The 14,948-nt window shown below is 48.1% G+C and overlaps 1 protein-coding gene across 6 annotated transcripts in view; it reads right to left on the bottom strand.

Annotated features, from left to right (window-relative positions):
- Window positions 1-14,948, bottom strand: part of ICA1 (islet cell autoantigen 1) — a 60,910-nt gene that overhangs the window by 24,549 nt on the left and 21,413 nt on the right. For all 6 annotated transcript variants that reach the window (XM_027872038.1, XM_027872035.1, XM_027872034.1 and 3 more), the window contains exon 6: window positions 11,229-11,427. In XM_027872038.1, the coding sequence (XP_027727839.1) occupies window positions 11,229-11,427 (199 nt within the window). The remainder of the gene's footprint in view (window positions 1-11,228; window positions 11,428-14,948) is intronic.

Raw genomic sequence — 14,948 nt, 5'->3', positions numbered from 1 at the left:
GGACTGGATTGGGTTATATTAGTATCTGCACTCTAGAGACACAAAGAGCTCCCAGCTCTGTTTCTGTGGAAGGCCCAAACAATGGGGAGCAGGAACCTGAACTCTGGGGGAATCAGCTGCTCTTATCCCATGTGCTTCGTAGAGCTCAACTTTGAAGTGCTTCTAGAAGCCCTGTGTGGGAGGACTGGAAGCCCATGCTTTTAAGCACTTAAGTCTTCTGGGAGACTTTACAAGGACCATTCCGTAGCACTTGACGGAGGCCAAAGCTGCTACTTACATCATCTCTTTTGAGCCATTTGGTTCAAACAACAACCCTGTGAAGCAGGTGCCATTATTGTCCCCATTTGGCAGGTAAGGCAACTGAGGCTCAGAATGGTGACGTGACTTGCCTGGAACCATATGGCTGTAAGTATCTAAGGAGGATTTTAACCTAGAACTTTTTGACTCCAAGTCCCACACACCCCATGGCTTTTCTAGACACAGCCTTCTTGCTTGATCCAAACTCAGTAGCATCCTTGGGAGCCTTGCCATGTATGTGTATTTTTAAGTGATATTCAAGCCAAGATATAAGTTACTCTCTGCAGACTTCTGCAGTCCATTATTGGTAAAATCTGTCTTAAGACCCTTCTGCCCAAGGTGTTGAATGTGACAGATTTAATGACAGCTGCCAGCTGCTGTGGAGGGCTCCTGATTGAGGACCACCACCCACCTCAGTATGGTGAGCTACCATCCAAAGGGGAGCTCCAGATCACAAGGGCAGCAGAGGAGAGAGTAGATAAAGGAAAGTGTAACTGCAGAACCAGACAATGACCCAGAGGTACCAGCAGGGGGCACTGGCTTTCCTCATCACAAGAGGACTCCATAGTAGCTGGGCAGTAGGTCTAATAGGGATGAGTATTATGTATTAGACAGACCCATTGCCCAGATGCTCTGGCATATATGGCAATGAGCCTCTCTGTGGGTGTCCAGGCTGATTCTTGGGAACTGTACCCTGTTCAGTGCCAGGCCTATCCTGAAAGTCTGTCCAGCTTGCTCAGACCTGCCCCAGCTTGTGTTCTGCTGGCTGAGCCCATGAGAGCCTGGGAGTCAAGGGAGAGACAGCCTTAATGAAGGATTTCTTAGAAGGAATGTCAGAGTACATTCTTGGCCCCTAGGAAACACTTCGGACTCTGTGAGGCTAAGGCTGGGGGGTGACTTTAAGACAGACTGAGACTTGGAGTGTATGTTTGAGTGGCTGGCAAGCATGGTGACAGTCTGCCAGCAAACTCCAGCCTGAGCTCCAGGCCTTGGATTAGAAAGATCTGGGGCTCACCCATGACCTACAGATTTAGTTCCTAAACCATCAGCCCCTGCTCTGGGCCCTACTGGACATTAAAACGGCAAACCCCGACCTGATGTGAGATCCTTGAATGCATCCAACTTCCCATCTCAGAAGAGCAGAAGCTCATGCCTCTTCATTTCCCCATTAGGAGCTGGAACAGTCAGAAGCAGAGCAATGATGGCTGATGACTGACTCTGCCGAGGGCATTAAGGAAGCAGTTTATCAGCCCAACATAAGAGGTGGCTTATGGTGCAGTGGAGAGAGCAGGAGTCTGAAATCAGGAAGCCCCAAGTTCAGATCTGGCCTCAGACACTGACTGGCCATGCGATCTTGGACAAGGCACTTAACCTTTATTGTCTCAGTCTCCTCAACTATGAAATGGAGGTAACAGCATCTACCTCACGGGACTATTGTGAGGATCCAATGATATAACATTTGTAAGCACTTAACACCATGTGTGGCACATAGTAGGTGCTATTAAAATAATAACTAACATATATATAGCACTTATTTAAACATTATTGTTATTATTTAAATTTAAATGTGTATTCCCTTCTCTTCCCTTCCACATAAACCCCAAAGGCACTTGGGTACAGTGGAAAAAGTACAGGCTTTTAAGTCAAAGGATTTAGGTTCACATCTTGCCTTTGCTCTGTCTGAGATCTTGGTAAAGTCACTTTACTTCTGGGTCACTCTTTTCTCATCTGTACAATGAAGAAATTGGACTAGATGGTAGATGGTATCTACAATCCCTTCAAGCCTTTAAGTGTATATGAGACATATATGAGAAGAAGGGATAACTGTGCTCACCCCTAGTCCTCCAAGATATCAAAGTTTCCTCTCTCAGGATAGAGAAGGTGCTGGAGAACAAGGCAGCCCTTCCCTAGCCAGCACCTAACACAGCATAGGATGCTGCTCTCTCCAGTCAGCTCCCAGCATCAATGCTGTCCTCCAATCAGATCAGCTCCATGAACAAACTCCAAACCCTTCCTGTCTCAAGTCAGTCATGCTTGGCTCACGTCAGGTTCTTATTTCCACTGGCTTCTAAGTCCATCATTTCTTTTTTGGTTCTGTGCTCTTCTGCCTTCTGTTGTCTTGGATTCTTTAAGAAGCTTCTGTCATTAGCTTTCCTGTGTCTTCTCAAGTTGGTTTCCCTGGTAGCCTTTAATGTCTCAAACCAGGGGCTTATCATGTGTAATGGCCTATATAACTTAGTGTGAGAAACCCCAAATCTAGTTTTCATCAGGTATGACACAAATACTCAATTTATAATAGCATCATAATCCTTAAACAGTTTTTTGATTCCAAGTTTCCCAGCAATAAACTTCTAAATACCCACAAAAAGTTATAAGTAAATTAGCTATTGGGAAACAATGTAACATAGCTCTTTACAATCAATACTTTTGCTTCCAAGGGGCTTCTTTTCATTCCATTTTTCTCAGAGCTAGTTATTTCTTCTCAAGCTTCTTTTCTGATTATTTTTGCACATACATCTTTTTTCTATCTCTCATTAAGAAAATAAAATATTCACATAAGTAAAGGCTGTTATCTTATAACAGTATTCCCTCACACCCTTCTAAGCACATTGTTTCTTCTGGGCAATGCCTGAGCCACTGGTCATAGCACTGGATGCCCTAGGAGGATGACTCCCATTCATCCTGAGGAAGGCAGGATAAGATGACCAAGTGCCCCAGGAGGTGACATTTCTTGTTGCCTTTGGGTGCTCCATGAAATGAACTTCTTTATTCGTCTTTCTGAGGAGAGCTCAGGAGCCATCTATCCATCTTTGAAGCAATTTCTTTATGTCTCCTAGTTTTGTTTATAGCAAGAATGTCAAGGGCTACTCCACACTAGCAAGTGTTCTTACTGATAGCTGGTGCTTGAAACTCTAGCTCTGAGGGGTTCAAAGCCTCTTTACCTTCAGTGCTCTCTCCAAATGCATAGGTTGCCATGAGGTCAAAGCAGAACAGGGAGAGAAACAAATACTTCTTTTGAGAAGGAAAACATCTAGTCACTCAACACTCTGGTCATGAAAACATCCATCTGATAGAACAAAATTACTTTCCAAACCAATGTGCCAACCCCACCTCCCCATCATTATGTTCCTAAACTACTGTGCATCTGAGTGCCCAAATAGAATGATGGGAAGAAACCCAGATAAAGAAGCAGGGGTGAAGTAGGGGGTGGGGAGGGTGAACAAATGAGGCTGTGAAGGAGGAAATGAAGGGAATCATGGGAGGATGTCACCACACCATCTTAGCACCCTTAATCGATAAAGGGAAGCAGGGCATTGCCTAACATCTCCCTTGGCTTTGAGGAAAATTTATTTCAAATTGTTCAGAGAAATTTTAGGGAGGACCCCATGGACAGAGATTCTAAAGAGGAAATTGGCTTAAGAGGATTTGGAGGCCCCCCCTACCCCCACCAAGGACAAAATCCTGAGGCTGCGCTATCAAACTATTGCAATGAGAAGAAAAGAAAGCAGTGTCTAGAGTCAGGTGTGATGGAACAGGGAGCTCCTATGTCTGAGGTGATGAGGACTTAAAGACCATCTCATCCAGCCCCCACCTAGCCCTCTGTAACCATGCCCAACAAGGAGGTATCCTGCTGCCCCAGAAGACCTCTATGAAGGGGAAAGCCCTGACTTTTTGAGGCAGCCCACTTGGACATCCACCTATGTATAGACCTAACGTGAAGCTTTTTCCTGACACCAAGCCAAAATCTGCTTCTTTAAAACTGGCCTCCCGCCATTGCTCTTGGTTCTACTCTCTGGGCCGGGCAGAACCACAGTAATCCCTCCTCTATGTGACCATGCTCCAAATGATACGTCAGAATGTCATAGGATCATAGATTGAGCATTTAAAGGGACCTCGGAAGCCATCCTTCTATAGACGAGGAAACTGTATGGCTAAGTGGGCTGTCCAGGGTCACTTGAGGTGGAGCCAGGAGTTTGGGCTCAGGCCCTCTGTCTCCACAACCCATGCTCTTTCCTCTGAACTGTACTGCCTCAATGAAGCTGGAAAGGTAAGGGAGCACAAGATGGTGGGGCTGGGTCAACTGCCAAGGCATTTCTTTTCTCCAGTAGGCAGTGAGGGGCTATTAAAAGATTTTCAGGAGAAAAGGAATGTGGCCAAGAATTTTCCTCTTTGCACAAGGTTGATTTGCTTGGTGGAGCTGTGAAGGGGAAAGTAGAGTCAGGAAAGCTGGCCAGCAAGCTAGCACAACGGCCCAGGTTTTCAGCTGTTCCAGAAGGCCCAAGCTACCTATGGCCCAATGGTCAGCAAAGTGGGCTCCCCGACCCCCAGCTTTCTTTGAACCATCCTTGATGCTTCTCTTTTCAAACAGAGAAGCAAGAGTTCACTCCAGTGTGATCGTTTGCACTTCCACTAACACCTCACTTGGGGTTGGACTAGATAATCTCCTAGTTTCCCTCCATTTCCCAACTCCAGGATTCTGTTAATTTTGTCTTTTTTGTAAACAGCCTTTCTTTGCAAGCGCTCAGCCAAAGCATCCCAGGCTGGATGAATTCTTTTAGACAGTTCAGCTTCCCATGGCATTTCCACTGATATTTTCATTTCCCTGCGGGACAAATGAGCACTGTCAGCAGAGCGTTTTCTCTGCAGAAAGCACGGCAGGAGTGTTTCCAGGCTCTTCACAGAGCAGAACTGAACAAAGGGACCACGGATTCAGGCAGGGGCAGCCAACTACCTCCCTGCACAAGCTGAGGTCATCCCAGTGAGGCACGTGGCTAAGTGGGGGAAGATATGGACAACACGGGGCCACATCTGGGAATCTGTGGACAGCTCCCATCATCTCAGACAAAATTTCCTAACTTCATGACCCTCCATGGAGATAACGTCTAATGTGAAATATTGCAGCATAACAGACTCAGACTCTGACCTCACCTCGCCCTTCTAGGGACAAATGACCTGTTAAATGTTGAGTGACTTGCCAAAGGTCACATGAGTACATGTCAGAGGCAGGGCCTGAATCCAGGGCTTTCTGATGCTAAAGCCTGTCTTCTATGTAGAGAAATGATGGTAATGTTTCTTAATAATAATACTCAAGGGATGCAGCTACTCGATGTAGTGAATAGGGTGCTGGGCTTGGGGTCTGGGAGACCTGAGTGAGCCCTGCCTCTGACTGGTACTTGTGTGACCCTGGGCAAGTCAATTAACAGAGTACTGCCTGCCTCAGTTTCCTCATCTGTAAGATGGGAATCATAATAACACTTGCCTTTCAGGGTTGTTGTGAGGATCAAATGAGCTAGTGTGTGTAAACCTTAAAGCGGTATTAAAAATAACACCCTAGGACAATTCAATATATTAAAATTGCACATGACAAAGCCACCATGAGAAGAAAACAAAGTACAGCGCCCTGACCCCCAGCATCTAGATTTCCTGAAGTAGCTCTTGGAAATTTTTTCCACATCGTAATGACGGACACTAGACAACTGCTGGGGGATTTAATTAAGCCTCTCGAAGACAGGTTTCCTTCAAGCCTCGGCCACAAGTCTTATTCTTGTTCTGAGAACTCAGACTCCCCTGGATTTCCTGGGGGCCATCATACCTCTCCACTTCTCATTGGGGATGTTTCAGAACTATTTTATTTACATCTAGTGTGGCTCTTATTTCATCTCAAAGTCAATTTTCTGGATCCCATTTTGGACTTAGAAACCAAACACTTAAGCAATCTCCGGAGAACTCCTTCGAGGGCAGCTGCTGGAGGCCAAACCCCCTGCCTTACGATGTGAGCTTAGGCTGCTGCCCTTTTGCCATCCCTCCCACTTCTCCTTCCTCCAGAGGGCATCTCTGCCCACACTGCTCCTGCTCGGCTAAAAGAGCAAGCTCTGGTCCTCTCTTCCCACTTGGCATCCCTTGGGCATGGCATGCATCATGCTGGAGGGATGGATGCTCTCAAGGCAGTTTGGTGCTGCTGCCTATGAAATCCACACTCACTCAGTCCTTTGGGTGATTCAGGTGTGCCCATGGCTTCTGTGGCCTGGACCTTGGCATTCCCTGGGTGCAAAGGTGGGAGCCATGCCCAGGAACTCATTCTATTCTCTGCCGGGTGCCTCATGTGGTCTTTGGGTGGTTTCCTGTTGTCCGAGCTGGCTCCAGGTGGGCCTTTAGGTCACTGCTGAGTGCCGTGACTGCAGCCCTGGCAGGATGGCAGCCCCAGTGACAGCCCTGGGCTTCCTCACTCTAGTTAACTCCTAACGTCTGTGAATGTAGCAGCAAAAGGTATCTGTGCTACAAGATATCCATGCTGTTGAAGGCATCCAGTCCTCATTTCAAGAGGCTTCTTACTCTCCGACTCTGGATCAGGGTTTTGGAGAAACAGCCACGACAATGTCCCCAGGAGGGTCTCAGAAACACGGCAGAGCCTTTCTACTGTTAGAAGCTGCATCTTCTGGATGGCAGTAAAGGAGAAGCTCATCCCAAGATGGCTTCACTCACTGGGTGCCCCACAGCATGAAACAAATCTCACGTACAATGAGTCTCTGCTTTAGGCCTCTCAGAAAGCCAGTGAGTCAGGGATGCCCAGTCACAGAATGGGAGGGCTGGGAGACTCCTCAGAGTCCTCAGGTCCAACCCAAGCACCAAGAAGTCATCACTATCTCATACTTGACAATGGTCCTCTAGCCTCTGCTGGAAGACCTCCAAGGAGGGACCCCAACACCTCTTGAGGCGGCCCATCCCATGTGGAGCAGGCTTCACTCCTCATCTCTTCACCTCCTGGTTCTGCTGGGGTAAAGCAGCTGGGTTCTGGAGGAGGGAAAGCAGTGACTGAAGTTCCCCCAACCCTGCAGTGACAATGACTTAGAAATGAGCTTGGGAGGGAGGTGGGGTGAATCCATTAATTCAAAACACACTCAAGGAGGAGCGTACAAATGGAGCCTCCTAGGAAGTTCATCAATCACCATTTATTAAGTGCCTACTGTGAGCCAGGCATTGTGCCAAGCGCTGGGGATACAAAAAGAGGCAAAAGACAGCCCTGCCCACCAGGAAAGATAACAGCAGATGACAAGGAACGCGACTTGTCCAAGGAAACATTGCCCTCTGACTCAGAGCTTCCCTTCCCCCCCCCAGTCAAAGCGTTATGCCATTGTCCTGGCCGTGAAACGTTTAGGTGATGGAACAGTCCCTGGGAGCCCTGCTGCCCCAAGTCACAGAGCCTCAGAGCTCCATAGCCACCCATGCCCAGCTCTGACCCGACCCAAGGATTTCCTGGACAACACAATCAGTGAGGGGTCCTCCAGCTGCCACATGAAGACCTCCGGCAAGGCAGCTTATTACACTTGGGAGAGCTCCAATCATTAGTAAGCCTTCTTTGGCCTCTGGGCTAACTCTGCCTCTGAAACTTGCCCCTGCTCTTTCCAGTTCTGTTCTCTGAGGCCAAGCAGAACCACCCTAATTCTTTTTCCATATATTGTTGTTCAGTTGTGACCCCATTTGGAATTTCCTTGGCAAAGATACTGGAGGGGTTTGCTATTTCCTTCTCCAGTTCATTTTACAGATGAGGAAACTGAGACAAACAGGGTTAAGTGATTTGTCCAGGGTCACACAATGACTGGATTTGATCTCAGGTATTCCTGACTCCAGGTCCGGTGCTCTATCCACTGTGCCACCAATAGCCTTTCAAATAGTTGAAGGCAGCTGTTATGTTCCTCCCGCCAGTCTCCAAACCTCTTTTCTTCAGGTTAAACATTCCTACTTCCTTTGCCTGACTCTCAGACATCTTGGTTGCCTGGATACTCACCAGTTGTGAGTAAATTCATGTAAATGATATTAAAATCAAAATTTAAAAATCAGTAAAATCATGGTCCTCAGGACTAAATACAAGACTCCAGATGTTCTCTGAGCAGGGTTAGGGGGCTGTTACCACTGCTGGTTCTGGACATTCGGCCTTCCTTAAGGCAGTCTGACATCACACAAATGTGTTTGGGTCTGCAATATCACACTGATAAGGTGCTTGCAGACAATGAACCCTCCCTTTCCTTCTTTCTCCCCTCCTCCCCCATCTGTTTCAGGAGAATTGCTATCCGGCTGTATTTACCCTGTAGCTGATAAGACCAGCTAGTTGAATTTAGTCCTGACAAACTCCTGATACCAAGAGGCTGCTCCCCAGTGAGTGCTTTCCAGACCTCTGCCTAGTGTCTGAGAGCGGAATGTTTCTAGAATTCGCCTGGTAAAGACACAAGGGCTCAAAGATAAAAGACAGGGGGAAAGTCCACTCCCTGGCCAGGAGAGCTGCCACTGAGGAAAGGAGCACCTGGGGAAGAGGATCTTCCCATCACTAAAGGTCTGCAGCCTTTGTGAGGGTCAGGTGGAGATGGTAAGAGGAGGAAAGAGACAAGAGATGTGGGTCCTTCTGGCTTCCAGATTCGAGAGAGAAAGAGAAGACAGGCTATTCCAACCTCTCTTCAGGCCACTAAAGGAAGAGAAAGACTCTGAAAGAGGACAGCATGCAGAAAAGTGCCCAGTGTGCATCATGTCCCTATCTCTAGCATGGTACAGTAGAGATTTCAGGGAAGCTCCCATGAATGCCATCAGGGGGAAACTCCCTGAAATTCTCTCTCCTCTCTCCAGCTCCACCTGCCCTTCAAAGGCATGGCACACTGAGTAATCATTCTCCCCTGAGGAGAAGAGTCCTGTGCAATCTGCCCCTTGAGCCAAGGTTTTACAGAAAGAGGCAAAAGAAGAGAATGAACAAGCTAGCATTCTGGAAGGTTCACCCTGGGCCTAGCGACAATATATACAAACTGTACATGACCTTGGCCAGTGTCCTTTCCTCAGTCTCTCCCTCTGGAAGCCATGAAGGATTGACTAAATGGGCTCTCAGGTTGCTTCTGCCTATGAATCTGGTGGATTCATACTCCAGGAGCAAGAAGCCCAAGGCTTCCCCTGGTCCAGAGCCCCTAAGAGCCTTCTAAGATCATTTGCTCCCAAGGGATTTGGGCTCTAAGTTACACAGCACAAAGAGCCAATGAGACTCTTTGTAAAATTGCCCACCTCCTGGCGATGGTCAGTTGTACATTCACAGGTGCAAAAGTGCCACCCAAACTGTTAACTGAGCATGCCCAGAGAGCCCATCAAGGCTGTGAGCCCCAAGGAAAAACATCCCCAATTACCAAGAGATGTCTTTCCACAAGAAGACAGTCACATCGGGGCAACTAGATGGCGCAGTGGATAGAGCTCCAGCCTTGGAGTCAGGAGGACCTGAGTTCAAATCCAGCCTCAGACAGTTGACATTTACTAGCTATGTACACTGGGCAAGTCACTTAACCCCGATTGCCTCACCAAAAAGCAAACAAACAAACAAACAAAAAGTGACCGTCACATGCTTGGGCCTCTGCTAATGCCTTCCTTTGGCAGATTTCCTCTCTCTGCACCTTCTCAAGATCTGGAGGACAAAGAAGCCACCTTTGGCCCCGGGTGGTTGCGGGGAGGAGGCTGTGGGAATCGCCAGGGCAAGGCTGCCTTCTTGTGGCAGCACCTAGCCTTGCAACTAGGAAACTTGCTACACTGTTGCAGCCATTCTGGAAGCCATAGGCTAAGAACGGCACTGAGTTATTCAACTATTTTGACCCGGAGGAGCCCCGGTCAGGCACAGAACGCCTCAAGGATGCCAAATATTCACAGAAGCAGCTTTTGCAGTAACGAGGAAATGGAAACAAAGCAAATGCCGACAAATAGCGGATGGGGAAGCGCACTGAGGTGACCAGGGAATTCATGAGAAATGCTGAAGATGAAGAATGTGGGGAGGCAGAGAAGAAAGACCTGTATGAACTGATGCAGAACCAGGGGCGAACGGCCACCGAGCGCCCGGCGCGTGGCTGTAATGGCTGAGTCCAGCCCCAAAGAGGGGATGTGGACATGGACCTCCCCGCCCCGTTTGCAGAGGCGGAGGACTGCGGATGAGAACGCTGCACGTGTTCTTCCGCTGCTTTTTTCCTTCTTTCGTTGTAGGCGATGGCTCTCAAAGGGAGGAGAAGGGAGGCATATGTTTGGAAATTTAGGGGATGTAAAAATTAAAGCTATTGATAAACTTAAAAAGTAAGCTAAGAGGTCAGCTTAAAAAAACATGGCGACCTTAGGACTTAATTACAGCCATCACTCAATACCAAACTGGATTAAATTGGAATGCACGTTGTCTAATACATTTGATGCTTAAAAATCAAATCCCCCTTCACATCATCCATGCCCAAAGCACCAACCCCCCAGGACATACAAAGGGCTATGAATCCAGAGCATCTTTAACACCACCCCACTCCCCCCACATAGGCCCTTCCTGTGTAGCTCACACACAATGTTCAGGGGAGGCCCAAGGCTCAGGACTCTGAGGTCTTTGCAGCCAAGCCCTCCAAGAAGGCTCCTCCTGCAAGCCCAGCCCCACGTCCTCTCTCTCCTCCTCACCACTGGCAGGAGCCAAACCTTCAGACGGTCCCCAGATGTTTCACTCAAACCACAGAAATGGTATTTCTATTATAGTGAGTCGGGGTTTGGGAACTTCTTCCAGAGAGGCACCCAGCATCTCCTCATGTCCACAGGCTACATTTCACTCAATCCCAACCCAACTCTTCTTTACTGTGCCTTAAAAGATCTCTAAAAGCATCAGCCTAGTAAAAAACACCCTTCCCACAAACACTTGGACATCAGCGCCTAATTAGGACCAGTTCTAAACCCCAGCCGTTAGCTTCTGTCGGCCCTCCCTTCTCAGAGAATTTTACGTGTCAGGTTAATTGGTCTTCCGTCACATCAGGAGATGCCAGTTAGGACTGGCAGTCTCCTCTGTGTCTCTGCATTCTGACCTTTTCACCAGTGATCTAGACTTCCCCTCAGCCCTGGGCGGGCAGGTATCTGGCCTGGGAGCCCCCTTGGCACCTCCACCCAAGACCTCCTACCTTCCGAAACTTCTCCATTTGCTTGAAAAGGTCTGGGTCCAGCTCCTGAGACACGTCTTTCATCCACAGCAAAGCGCCACGGTACTCGGTGCGATACTGCTCCATCCGGTTCACAGTCAGCCAGGTGTCAGATATGGCGCGGTACCGAAAAGTCTCCACCTCCTGGTAGAGTCGGCATAAAGGACTTCGCAAGGCCAACCTGAGGAAGAGGCCTTGAGCTGAGGATGCCATTGCAGGAAGGAAACCGGAAGATCCCCCAATACCAATTCTCATGCTAGAATGGGCCCTCCCAGGAGGTGCCACTCAAACCCATCAGGGGCCCGGAGAGGGCTCCACCGACTCGAACCCTCAGGCTCAGGTGGGGTCCTGTCATTGCTGCTCCTGAGGAACGGGCATGGGGGGGGACATGCTTGTCCCACAGCATTGAAGGCGAGAATAACTGTTACAGAAGTACTAAGGCTTTTCAAGAACTTTTGTCATAACTGCCCTGTAAGGTAAACAGTATAGATATGATCATTATACCCATTTCACAAAAGAGGAACAGAAAAATAAAGTGGCATGCTCAGCTAGACTGAGGGCTTATAATAAGAGCTAGGAGGCAGCATCCTAGGTCCAGATAAAATAAAAACAAGGATAATAGTAAAGGCTGATGATTGCAAAGTGCCTTCCACACATCCCAGCTCTCCCAGAAGGTACTTCATCTGGGTATTCTGTGGTCTCAGTGTGGGCCTTCCCTCCAGAGGTGCAAGTAGCCTGCAGTCCTTGCCAGTGACCTCCTCTCAGTCATCCCTGGTTCACTTGGTAGGCTCACAGCCTCCTGTGTGTTCTCTTGCCATTCTGCCCAGGCCATCCACGGTGGAGTCCGGTCATCACTGAATGGTTGCCTTGTCTCTTTTCCCCATGAGAATCATCCCCATTTTACAGGTAGAGCAAGCTGAGTCACTCAGTCACACAGACAGAAGGGGTTAGATTTGCATCCAGATTTCTTCCCTCCAGTACCAGGGCTCTCTCTCTTCTACACCTGACTGCCATCAGCATCTGGCATTCTTGTTTTTGGCTGTTACCATCCTCCCCCATCCTAAAGCCTAATGTTTAGATTTAGATCAAGGAGACCCAGACAGCGAGGCCCCCTTTTGGACTCTGGACAGCCAGGAGCCCTTGGGAAATCTCCTGCTCCAGGGATTGTGGAGAAGAAATACAGGGTAAAAAGCATCCCTGAATATGTGTGTGTGTGTGTGTGTGTGTGTGAGAGAGAGAGAGAGTATGTGTCTGTGTGATGTGTGTATGAGTATGTGTGTATGTGTGTGAGTGTGTGTGTGTGTGTGTGTGTGAGAGTATGTGTCTGTGTGGTGTATGTGTGTATGGGTGTGAGTGTGTGTGTGTGTGTGGTGTGTGTGAGAGTATGTGTCTGTGTGGTGTGTGGTCTATGTGTGTGTGTGTGCGTGTGTGTGTGTGTGTGTGGTGTGTATGAGTATGTGTATTATGTGTGAGTAAGGAAAAGTGCACAAGCCCAGGACCACAGATGTGCAGCACAGCCCACATGGTTCACCTCACCTCCACTGCTGTCCAGTCCCCCACTTTAGGCGATATCATCTCCCACTAGACTCTTAGCTCCTTGAGGGCAGGGCCTGCTAGCTCATTTATATTTTTATTCCTAGATCATATACCATGCACTTAATACGTGCTTCCTTTATCTCGCTATAGGTCACACTAATTGGAAGGATCCCCTGCTGATTTTATGTATGGGCTTAGGACACAAGGACTGCTTTTCCCCAGGGACATCTCCACAAAAGGGAAAGACAGACTTCCTTGTCTGAACTCCATTGAAAACGATTGGTTTTTTTCTGCACAAAGTCTCAGGAAAGCAGAGTAAGATGTAGGGACAAGAGCCCAAATTGATTTCAGCATAGATGGCCCTGCCCTCCGTGCCAGCACAAATAGATTCCACTCACCTCACCTGGCCCGAATCAGGTGGAAAGGAGGTAGCTTCTGTGGGTGGAGCACCCAGGGGACTTGGGGGTGGGCTAACAACCCACTTTGGCCATGCAGCAGCATCATGGCTTGTCCATTTGGGTTTTAAGACCTCTGCAATCCAGGGAATGGCTGCTGCTCCTGGGATCTTGCTAGTGACTTTCAAAGGTCCAATGGCACCAGTCCATAATTGCATCACATATATACCAATGGAACATTGGATTCCTTCCTCCACATCATGCCCGTTACACAGCTATGTAATCATGATGATCAGGTAGACAATGTCTGTTTCAACTTTAACATACACAGGGCAGTGGAAAGGGAGTCAGATTTGGAGAACATGGGTCCAAATGCCAGCCCTGGTGGCAGCAGCTAGTACGATGGTGGGCAAGTCATTTAACCTTCTGGCAATTTTCTCATCTGTCAAAATGAGAGGGCGAGGCTAGATGATCACTGAGGCCCTTCCAGGTCTGCAGAAATGATTCTGTGAATAACCACTTCTAATGAAAGACCAGAGAGGTTGTCTGCCGATGCTCAAAGCATCCTGGAGCATTCTCTTTTCTTACAGGAGTCCCTTCTCTTAAAGGACTCCTAACTCCTGAAGCTGGACAATTTTCTTGGACCTGCCAAACCAAGAGTTCTGGAAATTCATGTTAATTGTTGATGTTCTTTGTGACCCAAAACTCGGGGGTTCTGAATGCCTTCACCTGTGGGTTATTTCTGCTAAAGTTTCTGCAGATTTTCAAAAAAGGCCAGTTCCTAAAGTCAGTTCCTGGGGCAATCTAGTGCAGTTTTTTTTTTAAAGTCAACTTGCAAGCCAGAACACTTGGCTTCCTTCATGTCCCAACTAGACGCTGATCTTCTACAGGAAGCCTACCTTGAGTCTCCTGCTTCTCATGCCTTCTCTCTTCCTTCCTCCTACATTTAGATCCTACATATAGATTGCAAAGATGTGTTTTCTTGTGGTCTCCTCATCAGACTGTAAACTGCTTGAGGGCAAGGACTGTATCTGGCTCTTGTATCCCCAACACTTAGCCTGGCACATTGTAAGTGCTTAATAAATGTTCATTGATTGACTGATTTTTTGCTTTTGTTATTAAAATAGAAGAAACAAAAATTCAACAAAGTTACAGTATCAAGTGTGAAGGTTAAATGATCAAGACTGCAGTGGGGAGGTGACCCCTTCTGCACCTTCACCCCACATCCAGAAGAATGAGCATGGACTGAATGCCAAAGCCTCGAAAGACCCCAAAGTGCGACTCCCGAACAAACCGGCAGTGGAGCCCCAAAGAAACGTAACCCTTCGAGGCATTCCCTTCCGTCCTCTTTCTCTGTGACCTAAAAGTATGGAAATGCTTTGAGAATTCCTGGCTACTTGCTGCAAACAGGTGGTTATGCTTTCTAAGCCTCCTTAAAAGGGAAGATTCCTGGGAGAAAGAGAAGTGCGCTTTGCTAGGAAGCCTACAAAAAAGGGCACCACATGGCATGGGCCAATTAGCTTTGTACGGCTCATTGTGGCTCTACCACACAGGACTGGATGAGCCTCTGTCTCTGCGAGTTTGTCCTGGGGCCAGCTGAGGCATGCTCCTATGTGACGGTCTGGGGGGACAGACATCACCATCTTCTTTGGCAGCTATAGGTCAATGGCACCAGAATCATGGCTTCCATCTTGATGAAGGAGTGCCCAGGATGAAAGGACCTCCTAGGTTGTGGGACAGAGCTACATTCTGGGGTGCTCTATGGTTCACC

This window comes from Vombatus ursinus, unplaced genomic scaffold, assembly GCF_900497805.2.
Source record: "Vombatus ursinus unplaced genomic scaffold, bare-nosed wombat genome assembly UNPS02014799.1, whole genome shotgun sequence".
Taxonomy (NCBI): Eukaryota; Metazoa; Chordata; class Mammalia; order Diprotodontia; family Vombatidae; genus Vombatus; species Vombatus ursinus.
This window is presented reverse-complemented; position numbering and strand designations above follow the sequence as displayed.